Source organism: Pinus tabuliformis, chromosome 8 (assembly GCF_031772625.1).
Source record: "Pinus tabuliformis cultivar Carrire ecotype Pingquan chromosome 8, CPIR1, whole genome shotgun sequence".
NCBI classification, from domain to species: domain Eukaryota; kingdom Viridiplantae; phylum Streptophyta; class Pinopsida; order Pinales; family Pinaceae; genus Pinus; species Pinus tabuliformis.
In genome coordinates this window covers 1,338,611,839-1,338,631,720 of record NC_142294.1, presented here as the reverse complement: position 1 = coordinate 1,338,631,720, position 19,882 = coordinate 1,338,611,839, and the positions used below count along the sequence as shown (strand labels likewise).

At 36.5% G+C, this 19,882-nt stretch overlaps 1 protein-coding gene across 2 annotated transcripts in view; it reads right to left on the bottom strand.

Annotated features, from left to right (window-relative positions):
* Window positions 1–1,543: 1,543 nt before the first annotated feature.
* The window catches only part of PWD (chloroplastidic phosphoglucan, water dikinase (ATGWD3)), a 327,315-nt gene continuing 308,976 nt past the window's right edge, over window positions 1,544–19,882 (bottom strand). Inside the window, exons 16-19 of one of the 2 annotated variants that reach the window (XM_089373693.1) lie at window positions 3,591–3,667; window positions 3,294–3,468; window positions 2,838–2,964; window positions 1,544–2,714 (exon numbers count right to left, since the gene is read on the bottom strand). In XM_089373693.1, the coding sequence (XP_089229819.1) occupies window positions 1,813–2,714; window positions 2,838–2,964; window positions 3,294–3,468; window positions 3,591–3,667 (1,281 nt within the window). In that variant the 3' untranslated portion in view covers window positions 1,544–1,812. The remainder of the gene's footprint in view (window positions 2,715–2,837; window positions 2,965–3,293; window positions 3,469–3,590; window positions 3,668–19,882) is intronic. The other variant, XM_089373694.1, reaches the window with a different exon arrangement.

Genomic DNA, 19,882 nt, shown 5'->3' with positions numbered 1-19,882 from the left:
CCTTTATCCTCGTGACTATTAAAATAATTCTCATAAAAATTAAATCAAAGTTTTAATAAAATTAAAATGAGAATACTTTTATAGATAAAGATGTTAAATTTATATAATATAAATAATATTATTAAAAACCAACATAGATTTACCTTAACTAAAGATCCAAGTGATGAGAGCAAGCAAAGTGGCTAACAATAATAGAGGAAACATATTGCATGATTCTTTCAAGTTTTTCATTATTGTATTTTCTTTGAAATGATTGATTCAAAATAAAAGTTTAATATTTTACAACCAATTGATTTTTTAATTTAGACACTTTCTTAAACATGCTACAATGAGATCAAATTTAAGAGAGGAGGGTTGAGAGAGAGGGAAGGAGATAGTGACAACGTTGGAGGTGGGAGAGAGAGAGAGTGTGTGTGTGTGTGATGGGGGTGAGAGAGGGAGAGAGAGAAAGGAATAGACCGAGGAGGGGAGAGAGAGAGAGAGAGAGAGATTTAGAGGGAGAGAGAGGGAGGAATGAACAAAGACAAAGAGCTAGAGTTGGAGAGAGCGCGAGTGACAAGGGAGAGAGGGAGAGAGAGGAGGGAAGAGAGAGAAAAGGAGTGGGGAGAGATAGGGAGAGAAGTGGAAGAAAGAGAGACAAAGACACAAAGATGTATGGGAGAGAGAAGAAGAGAGGGAGGGAGATAGTGATAGTGTTGGAGAGAGAGAAAGGGAGGAAGGGGGGGGAGGAGGATGGGGGAGAGAGAGAAAGGGAGAGAGGAGAGTGGAACTGAAGAGAAAGAGGGGAGAGAGAGAGGGAGAGAAGGGGAAGAGAGAGAGGGAGAGAGAGATAGATAGATATGGAGAGAGAGTGTATGTTGTGGGGTGAAATAGAGAGGAGTAAGAAAGAGACGCATAGATATTATATAATATTATATAATCAGCCTAGATCCATCTTAAACCAAGATCCATCAAATGTCGAGAAGAACCAAATCTCTCAAGCTGCAAATTTTTCCTTAAGTTTTGCACTCAAAAAATAGGTTTGCACCTCAAGAGATTTGATCCCTCTCAGTGCTTGATAAATCCGGGGTTAAAATGGATCTAGACCGGTAAAATAGGTATCTAGGGAGCTAAATATAGTATATGCCCCCTTAAAAAAATAAGTACAATAATGGAAAATAGATATCTATGGTGCTATGGTGCTAAATGGGGGTGTACCCCATCTAAAGAAATAATTAAAATAATAATGGAAAATAGATATATATGGTGCTAAATGGGGGTGTACCCCATTTAAAGAAATAATTAAAATAATTTTACTAAGCACAAAGGTCAGGGGCACAATATGTCATACCATTACACATCTTTATGTGCTTGTTTTCATTACAGTACATCCAATGACTTGTCATACAAGCATGCAACTTTTTTCCTGTGTTTTCTGTTATAAATACTGATAAGGAAAAGATGCATTAAAAATATAAATTGCTAAATTACCAATTGAAGATGACATCTGAGCGGCTTATCTTCTCTTCAACAAATTTGCAAAATATGTTTTGAGAACTGGAAATACAAAAACGCTGCTTTGTGCCTTCTATGGGATTATTTATAATCAGTCATAAAAATCTCTTTAGAGGTTTGTAATATATCTAATACTGAATCATGAATGACCCTTCTAAGTTATTATCTACCATACTTTTTATTCTGCCTCGTTACTGCTTCATCTAGGCTGGCTCACAAAATGCAGTTTGTGCAATTAGATTGATACATCAATAGTGTAGTATCCAATTCCAGCAATTGTCAATGCAAGAAGAAACAGGCACAAGAATATGAAATTCCTCAAGGTTGAGGCCGTGTTTGTACAATATAAATATCATTACCCACTAAACATCCTTCCACATCCTGAGGGCAACCAAACTTCTGTTCTAGGAAGAATCCTGTCGTAGCTAGCCGTTGCCCCAGCTGATATCGATAGATTGGATCCAGAGAAAGAGTCTTTTTACTATAATCCACTGTCAACGCCATAACTTTTCCATCAGCAGGGCCACCAGTTATAACCACTAGTTCCTCACTGAAATTAGCAAACGCTAATGTTTTTGCAGTACCATCAAATTTATTGACTGCTAAACGCCAAGGCGTTCCCCTGGTACCAGATGCGAGAGTTTCACCTAATCCAGCAGCAATTTCTGCTTGCACTACTTTATCATTCTGATCAATAGGACTAACCGTGTGCAATACAAAGGAAAGTTGAGGAGAAAGCATTTCTTGGATCAAGACAGCCATAGCTGCTTCTTTTTGTGGTACCCCCGCAATTCTTCGACTAAGGACAGCTCTCCGGGTGTATAATGATGCCCAGACCTGTGCAACTGCACTTCCAAACCTCTCAGGGTCAGAAGCCCTTACATTTGGTATAGAATCATAAAGACCGGCTCCAGACATGCCAGCTAAATCCTCAACATTTGCACTTGATCGTACAATCAGCCTTGCATCTAATGGAAAACATTTAGCAATGCTTTCAATATTGGCCTTGGGTAGTCTTTGAGCTGCAACCAATGCTTGCAATTCAGAGCATATGATATCCAGTTCACCCCCCTCTACCCTTGCCTTCTCAATCTTTTCAAGCATTGACTGAAACTGTTTCAAAGATCCACTAGCTTCAAGGGCTGATTCCATGGCTCCAAAGGGTATAACTCTCCCTTCTGGAACGCAGAATGATGCAGGAACACCCTGCTCATTATAAACTGCCAGAGGAAACAAAGGAACACTTTTGAATGCCTCAACAAAGTTATTTCACATTCAATTTTATGTATGATACTTATAGGGTAGTCACCATAAAAGACTAGATTGCAAGGGAGATATATAACTTGTTTTACCCTTTGTGCTCAATTGAGCTAATGTGGCAAGCCGTGCACATGAAGCAGCCTTTGCACCAGAACTGCCAATATCAGCTTTTGAAAGTTCCAGCATGACTCCTCCAGGACTTGTAACTACCTGTCTCATAATCCAGTACATTAGTGGATATTGCAGTCCTACCTTGAACAGGTTAATGATCAATCTTTCCAATTGCTAAAACAAAGATACACATGAATAGGCCAGCTTCCACACAAAAATACCTAACAATTTATGTAGTATTAGTGGCATCTTCAGATTTTTCAGCTTGAAGAGTTTTGAAATGTGTCAAATAAAATGCATAGAAATTCAGAAAAGGTAGTTTGTGAATGTCGAAACTCGAAAGATTGGACAAAGCTGTCAAACTCTAGTAGAAAATTTTACAACCATCAGTAGGACTGTTAATGTTTGAAATGATACATAATACATACCTGGCTTCGAGAGACTGAACTTATTTTGGCTGATTTCATAAAAGACTGCATTTCAGCTGATTTATTACCAACCGTGCTTTCAGCTAATGTCAGCTCCCTACCTGCAGTTACTAACTCTTTCTTCCCATCAGATGAAGATGCCGACACATTTACAGTCTCAGCTGATGCTTCCAACCTAAGAGACATTGCAACAGAAGTTAAATAACTGAACTGTCTTCAGTTAAAATCTCATGACAGATAGGATCTATTTTTAATCAAATGATGCAATTAGTTAGTCCACTATTATAAAGTGATTACTTGATCGATTGTCTATTATTTTTGCGAAGTTCAATAATTTTCTCCTCATCTTCACATGTCACAAAGACCACCTTTTCCTGCATATAGCATTGCAAAGATCAAATATTACAATTTGTAAATCATTTTAATAAACCTTTTTAAAGGCCATGCTTTTTTCAAAATGGGACTACACAAATAAGCATCATAACTTACACGAAAAGAAGGGCAAAGTTCAAATTCAGATAAATCTATTATCACAATTCATTGTTCAGCTGAGAACAGTCAACATGGCTTAAAGCTAAGGTAACAAACAAAATTGTCGAACAGGGACGCTGCCGTGTATAATGAAGTGGAGAAATTTTTTCAAAGATCAAAGTCATCAGTCAGCATGAATTCATCATTGTAAACCCAATTTCTCCAAGGTCTATTGTAAATGATGGTAGTATAACCATTTAATTATGTAACAACACCTAGGTGAGCTTGTGATTTGTTAAAAGTTGAAAGTTCTATACAGAGTTTTAAAAATTCTTTACAGGAACTTGAAAGTTCTATGTAGAAAATTGAGTGTACTTTGCAGAAAACTTAATGGAACTTAATGTACTTTGCAGAAAGGTGAATGTACTTTGCAGAGAACTGAATGTACTTTACCAAAAGTTGAATGTACTTTGCATAAAATTGATTGTACTTTATAGAAAATTGAATGTTATATCAATATGTTGTTACAATTACTTAGAATGCATATTTCTTCTTCACAACTTTTCATATCAACAATTGTAAATAGAACATAAACTTAAGAATCATATGAAAACATCCAAGCACAAATATGAGACACTGAGAGGTAGGTCCAATCACTAGGGCAAAACCCACAAGGGAAAAACCCAAATGATTCTTCTTATATTAGATTTCTTCAATTGTTCAGCGGAGTATAGAGAGAGAGACAAAAAATGAGAATGAATAAAGTCACCAATGTTTGATCAACTTACAGTTGAATTGTTAATGCTCTTTGCTTGAAGATCTCCTCATCCTCTTGATCAAATCTTGTCGTTCACACTTGCTCTTACTCTTCACTTTCTCTCACACTTCTCTTACACACGCTCAACACTAGCTCTCCTTCACAATGAACATGTTACTCTCAACTCTCACTTGAGAAAGAAGAAGAGTTACAAAATGAACTCATTTCTTGGGCCAATAATAGGAGAATTGAATTCCATGAGGCAAGAGTTACTTGAAAAGAAATGTAACTCATCCCAAGAATAGAGAGAGAGGTGCACTTGTCTTGAGGAGTTACAATTCAAATTATGGAGAGAGAGAGTTACAACTAGACATGAGAGAATATTTGGTGAGAGTTACAAATCGAATTGAATATGGGAGTTACAAGTGCATTTAATGAGGAGTTACATTTTTGTCATACATTGAATTAGAGAGAGAGAGTTACATTCTCTTAACTGCAGAGTTACTATTTTATTCCAAGATTGAAGTTTGATTTGCCAAGTAAGAAATTCTCAATTTAATTTACTTATTCCATGAGAGAATTCTTTTTTATTAATCCATGAAAGGTGAATGACTTTAAACTATTTTATAAATAATAGTATCATAAGAACAATAACTCCAGTAAAGATAAAAATATTCATTCTTGACTTGAATAATCACGATTGCTTTGATTTTAACGCAGATTTCATATGTCAAGATCCTTCTTGGAAATTAGAATTGTCAAGATCCTTCATATGTCAAGATCCATTAGAATTGTTGGAAATGGAATTTTATTATAGGTGGTTCAAACAGAACTGAAAGATATAATTTCTTCTAGGAGAAATTCATCCCTGAGCTGCCAAATTTTAACACTCCCTCTCCATTAGGGAGGAATTTCTTTCTACATCAAAAATCATTGCTTCCTCTAATCTCTTTCATTCATCTCAGTTCAACTCTGCGTTGTAACATTTGTAACAATAAAGTCGCAATCTAAAAAAGAATCATCCACTTGACACAAATTTGGAGAGGAAAGGATCATCACATTTGACATAAACAAGAATTACACTCAACCAATTTTCATTTCAAAAATTAAGTGACAGAACATAGGCATCACATAAACAAGACTCAAACAAGTCACACAGACAAGAATCAAAGCAGTGGAACACCTACATCGTAGGCAAGTCACACAGACAAATTTCACTACACCTATTGGCCAGAAAGGTGACTCTTCCCATGTCCCAAACTATGGGTCAGATGCATACTGAGGCCTACTCTTGTGGCACACACTACACAAGAGGTCCCTCATCCTCGAGAGCCTTCTGACATTATTCCCTAATCTTGTGAGCTTTGACAGGGGGGAAGGCAGCGCACTGTTCTCAATCAGTTGTGACCACTTCCCTGAACAGTCGCGTCCATATGTCCAAGTTGCTCTCTAAAAAACAACTATCCTTTCAGTAAAGGCTTGGTAAGAATGTCAACTATTTGATCATCAGTGGAGATGTGATGGAACCTCACTGCTCCTCTCTCCACCATATCCCGGAAATAGTGATACTTGATCTCAATTCGCTTAGACTTGACATGAAACACAGGATTTTCTGCAAGATGAATCTCACTCTTATTGTCACGACTCACAATATATAACTGTTGTGTCTGTAACTTTCTCAAATACTTCGCTAAAAAGCTTCCTCAACCATACTGTCTCACAACGAACCACGCTAACAGCAATGTACTCAGCTTCAATTATACTCAGTGCAACAAACTTCTACTTTCTACTCATCCAAGAGATCATGGATAATCCCAAGCTAAAGCAATACTCAGAAGTGCTCTTTCTATCAGCAGAGTTACCATCCCAAAAAACATCAGTATGTCCATGAAGTCTTACATTTTTACCGATGTATTTCAATTTTAGATTGATAGTTCCACGCAAGTATTTGAATACATGTTATGCAGCAATCCAGTAGGCATGAAAGGGATCAATCATATATTGACTTAAAGTGTTTACAACAAAGCATATGTCAAGCCTAGTGTTTACCAAAAACATCAAAGCCTAGTCTATACTCTGTGGGATTTTCCAAACTACATAATGCAATTTTGCCACATAATTTCTTAAAGTTCATTTCAATAGGAGTATGCAAGCAAATATTGAAAGAAGCTTAACAACATATTTTCCTTGAGAAAGATAAATTTCACCAGGTCTTTGATAGATCTCTAAAGCCGAAAAATAATGCATCAAACCAAGGTCTTTCATTTGAAATTTAGAAGCTAACTCTCTCTTACACTGGAGGATAAGAGGTTCTCTTCCTGTCAAGAATAAATCATAAACATACAATACCAAAATCAAAGGTATACCTTGGATTGTCTTGAAGTAGAGGTACAGGTCTGCAATGCTTCATGTGAAACCAAGATTTATCAAGTAGCCATCAATGTGAGCATACCAAGTTCTTGGAGCTTGCTTCAACCCATATAAGGCTTTCTTCAGTCTACATACATGAGTTTCTTTGTCATGCTCTTCAAACCCTTGCAACTCTTCCACAAATACCTCTTCCTTCAATAAGCCATGCAAGAAAGCAATTTTCACGTCCATTTGGTGAGGAGTCCATCCTTGGCTAGCAGTTAAGGCAACAACAAATCAAATAGTAGTATATCGAGCTACAGATGCAAAAATCTCATTGTAATATATTCCCTCTTTTTGAGAGAAACCTCTAGCTACAAATATAGCCTTATATTTTTCAATACTACCATCTGCGCCATGTTTAATCTCAAACAACCATTTGGAAGTGACAACAGATTTACCTTGAGCTCTCGGAACCACTTCCTAGACAACACTCTAAATGATGGACTTGTATTCTTCAGTCATGGCATCTTTCCAGACTTATTCTTTTGCAGCTTCTTCAAAGGTGCATGGTTTTGCCTTATTGATGTTCCTCGTGGCAGCAACATACCCTTGAAATCGACTTGGCTTCTTACTTTCTCTGAACATCTCAGGGCATTATGTTGTTCAACATCTTGCAAGGTATTTTGCAGCCATAGTGGTCTCTTATCGGTAGGAAGATCATGTGGTGGTGGATCTAGAGGATCCATGGAACCCATTGGATTATCAACAAGCTCATTCTCAAGTTCCAGTTAGACTCAGATGCAGGCTATTTTTCATTAGCAACTTGTCTTTCAGCAATGGTAGGAGGAGGAGAGTCTCTTTATTTTCTAACAGCATCTTCATCAAATGTTACATCTCTGTTAAACTCTATAGTTCTTTGACCAAGTACATACAAAAATTCTTGTACAAAAACAGAGTTGCTATCATCTAACTGAAATGACATTGAACCGTAACCTTTAACTTGGTGAGTAGAATTATCTCCAAGGATAGCATTTAAATTAGTCTCCCTCTCAACTAGATTAGAGAGTGCTTCTTTGTAACTAGTAAAGTGTTTGGAAGCACCACTATCAACTAAACAGCGATCAAATCAATCTGCAGAAGAACTGAAAAGAGTAGAAACAAGAAAATATTTTTATTGAGTTTCCAATGCATTATTTCTATATCTTGGATTTCTTGTTTTCTTAGGATGGTCTTTTCTTTGATTTCCAAAGATGTCTTTTCTATAATCAAATTTGTTTTTGAATCTAAGTGTTCTTCTTTCTTTACAGTCACGAGCAAAATGACCATGCTTTTGACAGTTAAAACATCTAACTTTTGACATGTTTAGATTCCCTTTATTTGATTTGAAAACAGATTTATTTTTATTACCTTTCCCTTTTCAGAGGTTGCAAAATATAATAGGTTCTTTCTTCGTGATGCGAAATTTTCCCTCTAGAGATTATTTTGCCTCCTCTTGCATACACATTCCCCGGAGCTCATCAAATGTGGGAATAGTGTTGTTATTGCTAATAGTTGTGATAAAAGTCTCCCAAACAGGAGAAAGGTCTCCAAGCGAAATCAACACCATTTCTTTGTGAAGTATAACTTCACCAATTGTTTATAGTTTATTCTTGATTTTGGTCATTCTCAGGAAGTATGCTTGAACCATCTCTCCTTTGTTCATCTTAATGCCCTCCAGTTGATTCTTCAAGGCAATAATTTGATTCAAGTTACTAATTGCAAACATGCCAATTAGTGTGTCATACATTTCTTTAGCTTTCTTCAAACTGGAAACATAAGTAATGAGATGATCATTAAGAGAATCACGGACAATTTTTGTAGTTTTTATTTCACCCTTTTTATGTTTGGATTTGACCGCAACACTTGAATTCTTTGGTGGATCAACTATTGTGTCTTCAACATACTCCAGAACTTCGTGTTCTTCAAGAGTGATATCTAGTCTTGCTTTCCATGGACTAAAGTTTGAAACATCATTCAGTTTCTCCTTTATCTCGAAGTAAGATGAAGTCATCTTAATCATAAAACTGTGGCAGCAAGTGGGGTCCCTTCAGGTGATCTATGGTCTCCTTGGACTTGTCTTCACTAAGGCTCTGATACCATGTTAAGATATGAAAGTTCTATTTAAAAATTTAAAAATTCTTTGCATAAACTTGAAAGTTCTATGCACAAAGTTGAATGTACTTGCAAAAAATTGAATGTACTTTACAGAAAATTGAATGAAACTGAATGTACTCTATAGAAAGTTGAATGTATTTTGCATAAAATTGAATGTACTTTGCAGAAAGTTGAATGTACTTTGCAGAAAACTGAATGTACTTTGCAAAAAATTGAAAGTTCTATGCTATTACAATTACTTAGAATGCAGATTTCTTCTTCACAACTTTACAGAATCAACGATAGTAAATAGAACATAAACATAAGGATCATATGAAGATGTTCAAGCACAAATATGAAACACTAAGAGTTAGGTCCAATGACCAGAGAAAAGCCCACAAGGGGAAAACCCAAATGATTCTTCTTCTATTAGAAATCTAAATTGTTCAGCAGAGTAAAAAGAAAGAGAGAGCATGAGAATGAATAAGCTCACCAATGACTAATCAACTTGCAGTCGAAGTGCTCTTGCTCTTTGCTTGAAGATCTCCTCCTTCTCTTCATCAGATCTTGTCCTTCACACTTGTTCCAGCTCTTCCCTTGCTCTTACTCTTCACTTGCTCTCACACATCTCTTGCACACACTCAACACTAGCTCTCCTTCTTCACAATAAGCATACTACTCTAGCGTCTCACTTTCTCTTGCTTAAATAGATGAAAAAAGAGAGGAGTTACAAAATGAATTCATTCCTTAAGTCAATAACAGGGGAATCAAATTCTGTGAGGGGGGAGTTACTTGAGGAGAAGTGTCCCATCCCAGGAATAGAGAGAGAGAGGTACATTTGTCTTGAGGAGTTACACTTTGAATTAGGGAGAGAAAGAGTTACACTTAGACATGGGAGAATATTTGGTTAGCATTACAAATTGAATTGAATGAGGGAGTTACAAGTGCATTTAATGAGTTACTATGTTGCCATACAATGAAATAGTGAGGGAGAGTTACATTCTTTTGAGTGTGGAGTTACTATTTTATTCCAGGAGAAAGGTTCAATTTCCCAAGTAAGAGATTCCCAATTTAATTTACTTATTCCATGAGAGAATTCGTTTTTATTAATCCATTAAAGGTGAATGACTTTAGGCTATTTTATAAATAAAAGTATCAAAATAATAATAATACTAGTAAGGATAAAAATATTAATTCTTGACTTGTATAATCATGATTGATTTGATTTTAAAGTGAATTTCATATGTTGAGATCATCCTTGATCATTTAGACATGACTTTATATCTTTAGAAAGTCACTTCCAAATTGAGATGTGACTTACTATTTTTCGAAGGTCATATTAAAATTTTCAGAAATGAAATTTTATTATAGGTGGTTCAAACAAAACTGAAAGATATGATTTTTTCTAGAAGAAATTCATCTCTAAACTGCCAAATTTTAACATGATTTTGGCAAAGGATTTCATCCTAGGAAGTTTTTTTAACCTCCTTGAATTATGTGTGCTTGTAAACATGCATAATCAACAAAGTTTTTCTTCCAGTTATAACCTCAAAGTTGGGTGGAATTCGTTGACAAAGTTTTAACTGAGTCTTACTGTTTATTGAGTTTATTGTAAAAGTGTGTTTAGGAATAATTTTAGTGCATTTTCCCTCGTAATCAGAACACCATGGCTAAAATATTTTATTATAAGCACAGTTGGTTTCATACTAGATCATATTGTTATATTTTGCAATTTTAAAATTAATTATCTTAGATCTTCAACCTTTAAGTGCAGACAGTGACCAATAGCCATATAGAAGATAGTGAATGAACAACAAGAAAACATATTTGGTCCAAGACCAGGGAAAAACCCCACTATGGGGGTAAACCATTTAAGAATATATTCTTCTATTAGATCTTCATCGAATGTTTAGCGGATATACATAAGTAGAGTACACAACCCTTTTCTCAGTGACAACAACATTACCCATTTTCAAACTAGGATAGAACTTCTGAAGTGTGAGCTCTGATAAGAAATGTAGAATAACAAATCCTTCAACCCTTCAACAAAGGTTACAAGTGTGACTAGGAGATCTATTATAGGTATGCCAGCAAATGAAAAATAAACCTCAACACGAGTTGAAAAAAACAAGCCTTTAGTGCGAAGTGATCTAGCCATAGATATGAGAAAAATATCTTCCAAAGATCGTGCTTCAAAATGAGTCTTAATGAATTGAAAATCAGCTTCAAAATTGTAAGTGCGAGAAGAATATTAGCTTTCATGAATGAGATAGACAAGTCTCCAGATGCATGCTAGAAATCCAAGACAATATGCCTTGATAATAAGATATTGGTCACAAATAATAAGTAAATATCCTCCAGGTGCGAGAGGATGAGACTTGTAATACGAGATCTGCAAAAACTGATACAAGGGAGACCTACCACCAATGATAATACAAGATAGAGATCTTGTTAATAATATAAATTTGCCGAACAATAATGCAAGAAAAAAATCTCCATAAATGCGAGAGAGAAATCTCCACTAGATCTGCCAATGATGAAACAAAATAATAAACTTCCAATAAATTTGCTAACAGTGAGAGAGATAAAACAATGACGCAAGGGCTTTATCACCAATGCGAAAGAGATCACCAGTGATGACAAGAGATCTGCCACTGATAATGAGAGATCTACCACTGATAATAAGAGATCTGCCAATGATGATAAGAGATCTACCACTAATAATCAGAGAACTGCCACTAATAGTAAGAGATATGCCAATGATGATAAGAGGCTTGCCACTAATAATTAGAGATCTGCAAATCTACAATACATCTGCTAACAATAAGAGAGATAAATCACTGATGCGAGCGCTTGATCACCAATGCAAGAGCTAGATCACCAAAGCAAGAGAGAGAGAACTCGATGTGTTGCAAATGAAGGCTTCTCTTCAATATATAGGAATCTTTGAGACAAAATCCCTAACTCGAATTAGGTTTTTGGAAGCTCCTAGAGTGATCCATTTTTGCACATGTCGAATTAGATCACTTAAGTGATTTTATTTTGCACATGTCAAAATACCTTTATAAAACAATTTTGAAATAACTTTTGCACTTGTAAAAATAATTTGCACTTGAGAAATAATTTGCTTCAAGGGTGAAAGGGGTTAACTCATAGAGTATTTTTCTAGGGAAATTTCTCCCTTAGTTGCACCAAATTCAACACTCCCTCTCAACTAGGGAGGAATTTCCATCAATAGTGTCAAAATTGATGTACTTGTCAAATCATCATGGCTCATGTTGAACATTCTCGAATCTAAAGAAGAATACCTATGGCAAGGGAGCCTCAACTATCACCTTGAATCCAAGTCAGCGAAATAAGGCTAAGAAACCATTACCAGGGAGTTTCAAGCTCCGACCAAGCCTAAATATCATCAAGGAGCCAGATGCTTCCACCCGACATCAGGTACCCACATGCTACAACCTGGAACAAATACCATCAGGGAGACTCATGCTACCACCCAGAATGAATATGGCTCAGTCATGAAGACTAAGAAACCACTGCTCAGCCAATGAGGCTAAAAATCCATAATAACTTAGCACTTAGACTAAGAATCCATAATAATTCAAGAAAACCAGCATCTTCAAACTTGAGTGAGATACTACTTACCATGACTAGTAAGGATCACAATCCGAACTCAAGTAGCCAACACCCATTGGCTAGATGGGTGGAAAACAAGATGCATCCTGATTGGAGGTACCTCATCCCCCGGGAGCTCAACCAAGGGGGAAGAGCATACATATCAGTGCTCTTGATCAGGGGTACATCCTTTAGTCCGAGCATATCTCTAAAGACTAGAAATTTCTTCTTCAACGCCGCTTTAAGTATATCAGCGATGTGCTCATCAATCTAAATACGGTGGAGTCTCATTGCTCCTCTCTGTATCATGCCTCGAATGAAATGATATATGATTTCAGTGTGCTTGGATCTATAATGAAATACGGGATTCTCAGACAATCGGATCCCACTCATATTATCATGGAATATCACTATAGTATCCAGGACTTGCTCAAATAACTCTCCAAAGAGTTTACTTAACCAAACAGCTTCACAACTAGCTAAGATAGCAGCAATATACTCAACTTTAACAAAAACTTAAACAACACCCTAAAGAGCTTTTTCTGTCAATAATGTTGCCCGCCCAGTCAACATCTGTAACCATGCAACTTTATATTGCCAACAGTATATCGAAGACCAAAGTTAATTGTCCCATGTAGATATCTAAGCACGTGTTTAGCATTTTTTTAAGGTCAAGAGCCAAGCCAGGACAAATTGGTGGTATGAGACCCCCACCTCCGCGCACGATATGAGTGACCCACTCTCACGCGCACGATTCTTGACACCCTCTAGTTCTATGAACGCATGGACCTCTTAGGAGGAAACACATGTCTCTTACACCGTGGACTGTCCCTCTCAAGCAACCACGTCAGTGATTATTTAGAAGGGTGTCCTGGTCAGGAGAATTGAATTGACTTAAGGTGTTTACAACATAGAAAATATCAGGACGAGTGTTCACTAAGAACATCAATGCCCCAATCAACTAACGATACTGAGATGGATCAGATAAATCAAGTCCAGCTTCATCACCATAAAATTTCTTGAAGTTCATCTCCATGGGAGTGCTCATCAATTTGCACTCTAACATTCCAAACCTTTACAAGAGCTTTACAACATACTTCCCTTGGGAGAGAATAATTTCGCCAAGTCTCTGCGAGACCTCCAAGCCCAAAAAGAAGTGCATCATCCCAAGGTTTTTCATTTCAAATTCAGAGGCAAGCTCCCTCTTACACGGAATCATCAAAGGTTCATTACCTATCAAAAACGATCGTCACCATATAATACCAAAATCAAAGGCATACCTTGCACAACTTTGAAGTAGAGGTTTGGATCAACATTGCTCCTTGTGAATCCCAATTTTATCAAGTAGTTGTTCAAGAATACCAAGCCTTGGGGGCTTGCTTTAAGCCATAGAGTTCTTTCTTCAATCTGCATACATGGGTTCTTCTGTCATGCACCTCAAAGCCTTGAGGTTATTCAACATATACTTCCTCCTGAAGAGCACCATGGAGAAAAATTGTCTTCATATCCATCGGATGGAGACTCCACCCTTGACTAGCAGAGAAAGCAATAATAGAGCCACTGGTGGTATAGCGAGAAACAAGAGCATATTTGATGTCACTAGCATAGATCCACACAAATATGAATGAATTAGGTGCAGGATGTCATGAGTTTTGGTACCGCTAGAGGGGAAAGGCCCTCTCGTTTTCTTTCCACTTTCACAACCAGGGCAAACACCATCATGTTTTGATTGGATTTTTTCCATTCTAAAAACCCTCTTTTTTATTTTGGATAGTGTGCCTTATAATGAAGATGAGAAAATTTGCGGTGCCATAACTCAATCTGTTTGAAATTGCATTCTTGAGCCATAGCTTTAATAGGTCTCCGATTGAACTTGTAAAGCCATTCGACTCTCGATCCAAGAGTAAAAGCATTTTTCATGTTTATTTTCTCTGACCAAGTTAACACCTTTCCTTTTATAAAAGGCACCTTCATTCCTTTATCTTCTAGAGCAAGTATAGATACAAGATTTTTCTTTAGATCAAGTACATATAAAAAATCTTGAAGACGAATAGTTTCTCCAACATCCAAAAGAAAAGAAACCGAACCAAACCCTTTTACAGGGTATGTAGTGTTATCTCCAAGGATCATGTCTCCCTCAACCAAATTAGAGAGGAATTCTTTATAACCAGAGAAGTGCCTAGAGGCACCACTATCCACTAACCAACTGTCTAAAGAATCTGAAGGAGAAGCACTAGACAAAGCTTAAATCAAAAAGTACTCAAATTGAGAAGCGACAACATTATTTTCATACCTTGTATTTTTGTATCTCTTTTGAGGACGAGGCTCTTGATCACGATCATTGCGAGCATTGCTTCTTCCTTCATATCTTCTTCCTCCATAATTCCCCTTTTTTTATCAAGACTTTGATTATTGTAGTTGTTGCTACTCCTTTGATTATAAGAGGATCTTCTTTCTAGACAATCTCGAGCATAGTGCCAATGCTTGTGATAGTTAAAGCATTCAACATTCCTCATGCTCTTCTTGAAAAACTTGGCTTTGGACTTAGATGATTTTCCCTTTGCTTTCCTCTTCTTTTCTTGTGCAGTGAAAGCGGATGGTTCTCCTTCTTTGTGTCTCTGAATTCTGCCCCTTGAAATCATCCTTGATTCTTTCTGCTTGCATCTTCCAATCAATTCATCAAAATTTGGCAGAACATTATTGTTGTTGATAGTCATAATGAATACTCCCCAAGCTACAAGAAGTCCATGAAGGGTTGTGTGTACCAATTCCCTATCAGACAAGGGCCCGCCAACAGACAAAATTTGGTCCTTGAGTTCAGTAATCCTTATAAAATAACACTGAATAGATTCTCTGATATCTTTGAGTTGTTTCTTCAGGTCAAGGACGTGATTTAGATTTTGGACTTCAAACATGCCAACAATCTTGTCATACACTTCCTTAGACGTCTTCAATTTGGAGATACAGGTAAGAAGATGATCTTTCAAAGAATCAATAATAATTTTGTGGGTTTCGATCTCACCTTTCTTATATCTTGCTTTAGCAGCAACAGGGGCATTTTCAGGAGGCTAGGGTACACCTTCTTGGACATACTCTAGAACATCTTCTCCATCCAAGTTGGTGTCCAGCTTGAGTTTCCAAGCAGCGTAATTTGAAGCCCCTATCAATTTCTCATTGTCCTTGAAGAAGGATGTAGCTATATGAACTAATCTATTGTTGTATTTTGAGCAGAAAATAAGGTCTTTCAGTAGATAATTGCCTTCAGCTTACCGTTCTTGAACTTATCTTCACCACGACTCTGATACCATGTTAAATTTTGCAAATTTGCAATTAATTATCTTAGATCTCCAACCTTTAAGTGCAGAGAGTAACCAATAGCCATATAGAAGACAGTCAATGAATAATAAGAAAACAGATTTGGTCCAAGACCAAGGAAAAATCCCACTATGGGGGAAAACCCTTTAAGAATATTCTTCTATTAGTTCTTCATCAAATGTTTAGCAAATATACATAAGCAGAGTACAAAACCATTTTCTCAATGACAACAACCTTACCCCTTTTCAAACTGGGACAAATCTTTTGAAGTGTGAGATCTGATCAAAAATGTAGAATAACAGAAGCTTCAATCCTTCAGCAAAGATTACAAGTGCGAATAGGAGATCTATAATAGGTCTGCTAGCAAATGACAAATAAGCCTCAATGCAAGTTGAAAAAAACAAGCCTTTAGTGCGAAGTGATCTAGCCACAGATATGAGAAAAATATCTTCCAAAGATCGTGCTTCAAGATGAGTGTTAATAAATTGAAAATCAGCTTCAGAATTGCAAGTGTGAGAAGATGATTAGCTTTCACGAATGAGATAGACAAGTCTTCAAATGCATGCTAGAAATCCAAGACAATACACCTTCACAATAAGATGATCTGGCCACAAATAATAAGTAAATATCCTCCAAGTGCGAGAGGATGAGACTTGTAATACGAGATATGCAAAAACTGATACAACGAAGATCTGCCACAAATGATAATACAAGATAGAGATCTTGTCAATAATACGAAATATGCCAAACAATAATGCAAGAAAAAATCTCCAAAAATGCGAGAGAGAAATGTCCACTAGATTTGCCAATGATGAAATGAAATAACAAGCTTCCAATAAATATGCTAAGAGTGAGAGAGATAAAATACTGATGCAAGGGCTTTATCACCAATGTGAAAGAGATCATCAGTGATGAAAAGAGATTTTCCACTGATAATCAGAGATATGCCACTGATAATAAGAGATATGCCAATGATGATAAGAGATATGCCACTAATAATCAGAGATCTACCAATGATGATAAGAGATCTGCCACTGATAATCAGAGATCTGCAAATCTACAATAGATCTGCTATCAATAACAGAGATAAATAACTGGTGTGAAAGCTTGATCACCAATGGAGAGCTAGATCACCAAAGCAAAAGAGAGAGAACTTGATGTGTTGCAAATGAAGGCTTCTCTTCAATATATAGGAATCTTTATCACTAGCTCGAAATAGGTTTTTGGAAGTTCCTAGAGTGATCCATTTTTGCACATGTCGAATTAGATAACTTAAGTGATTTTATTTTGCACATGTCAAAATACCTTTATAAAACAATTTTGAAATAGCTTTTGCACTTATAAAAATAAATTGTACTTGAGAAATAATTCGCTTCAAGGGTGAAAGGGTTAACTCATAGACTCATAGAGTGTTTTTCTAGGGAAATTTCTCCCTTAATTGCACAAAATTCAACACATATTATGTCAAGGAATTGGGTAATGTCTTGAGGGTCTGGTCTAAATGTGTATTTCCTCTTCTAAGGGTTGAATTAATTGAAATATTTTGATGTAAAATATTTTAGTGCATGGTCCCTCGCAACCAGACACCATGGCTAAAATATTTGAGCGTGGAAAAATAATTAAATCCCCTCTAGAGTCAATTAATTAATATTTCTTGCAAAAATAAATAAAAATCCCAAGCCAAAAAATTAATTAATTTGAGTCAAAAAATAATTATAGAGAAATTAATTTCTCTCCAAGTGGAAAATAATCAAAAATTCATTGGTCAAAAGGAAGTCAATTTTTGGAGGTTCTCCACCAAGCGAAAAATGGATATTTTAAGAAAATTTGAGCCCTTGGACCTTGGTGGTTAAGTCAAAGTCAATTTTTTGAGGAAATTAATCCAAAATATTAATTTTTGGATTAATAAAAAATGGTTTTTAAGATAAATTCGAATTTTTCCTCAAAAATAAAAATTTGACGGTGGAGATTAAAAGAAGATCAAGTTATTTTCAACGGTTGAGATTAATTTGACGAGGATCAAGCCAACTAGCCATTATTTTCCACTTGGAGGGGTTTTCTCTATATAAAGAAGCTATTGAGCTTCTATTTCCCATCTTTGGGTGGAGTAATTTTCTATTGATGTACTGAGCTTCTGCTCTGCTGGAATTATTTTTCTCATAATAGAAAGACTTTGGGGTTTCAATTCATGGTGTTCTATCTATTGATTTGTGGTATGTGTTTATACTCCATATTGTGTTGAATATTACAAACTATTATTTCATTTGTCGGTGATAAGAACATTCTATTGGTACAAGCTATCTTAGATGATCTAATTCACTATATGATCTAACAGTTTATTTTACGATTGAATAGAGAATTACAGGTACAATAGCCCTTGCGCTCCAAGTTCACAGACTATGGGGAAGGTTCGACCTTGTTTGGGCTTTAGGCTTTCATTGCATCAAATTGTTTTGCGGGAGGGTTTTGGACAGTTATATTTTTCAAAATTATTCATCCTTGAAATTTATTTTTAAAAAAAACTCAAAAATTGCATTTGATCCAAGGCTACAAATATTTAATATGTCTAGCTCTATTGAGAAAATTTGTTGGGGTTTTAAGGAAACTCTAAAACTAGGAAGGCAAGATCTAATGTCTAGCCCTCATCCAAGCTCAACGTTCAGCCAAGAAAGGAAGACAATGGCCCTACAAGATAAATATTTTGGCGATTTTGTGGAAGAATTTATGTTTTGGCTATAAATTCTTGGTGATTGCAAGGTTTTCACAATTTTTGAGGGCCTTCAGGGCCTAATGGTTGACTTTTCCAGCCTTGTCATGGGCCTTCCAGCCCTCTCTCAATGAGCCACGGACATTTTAGGGCCTTCCACCTCTGTCATTGCCCTTAATTCCCCTTGTTTCGAGCCTTTCTAGGCCCTAATCCTTGAGTTGCAAGCCCCTTAGGGCCTCTAACTGTTAAATTATGATATGTTTTATGCTTAAGAGCAATTTATATAAAAACTTCTTATTAGCCCAATGTCAATTTCCAGTATAGCAATCACATTAACATGATAGTAAAATGTTGATAGAAAATAAATGAAAACAACAGAAGACAAGCCAAGACAAGAGACACAAGATGTGGCGCTAGCTAGAGACAAACCCCAATGCGGGGGAACACTTTGATCAATTCTTCTATATTCTTCAATAATTCAGCAAAGAGAGAGAGAGATAGTATAATATCACAAATCTGTGATTTACAACAGCAGTAATGAAACCCTTGAACAGCAATAGCAAGGGTGATCAATCAGCTCCCAAATGACCTAAAAACAACCTAGGAGAACTCAGTCTCCAACAACAGTAATAGCAGCCCAAAACTGTAATATTCCAAATTAGCCATAGCTCATTGGAATATTCGATTTTGCTCAATTCTGCCTTCTATAGTTATTTATAAATAAAAAGGTGAGGAAAGGGGGGACATAACTCACTTTTAGAATAAAGTCACTCCCTAGTAGCACAACGTTGTAACTTAAAGGGGAGCCAAGGGGAGCTAAAGGACCAGGTAGAGGAGGGGCCCATGCAGACACTTGGAGGAACAACGCAGATGGAGAGGAGCGCGTGGCAAGAGAAGGGGCTACATTGGAGGAGGTGGGCCTTGGGGTTGAGAGAGGCCAACGCTATAAAGGGGAGAGGAGCCTCCTCATTTTGTCATTCGATTATGTGCATTTGAGCTAGTCACTTCGACTTGGAGCACGTTGGCTGTTTAGTTTGTCTGCAGCATTGTTTAGTGCTCAACAGCAGCGCAAAGCCTTGAGGGACAACGTACATCCCCAAGGGGGTGATTTTCGAAGGTCGGCTATTTTATAAAAGCTTTCTGGGTTTTCTGGGTTTCTTGAGTAGAGTCTGGTTCCAGAATTTCAACATTTTCTGAGGGGGGGAACAACCCCAAATCCTCATTTGATTTCCAGCA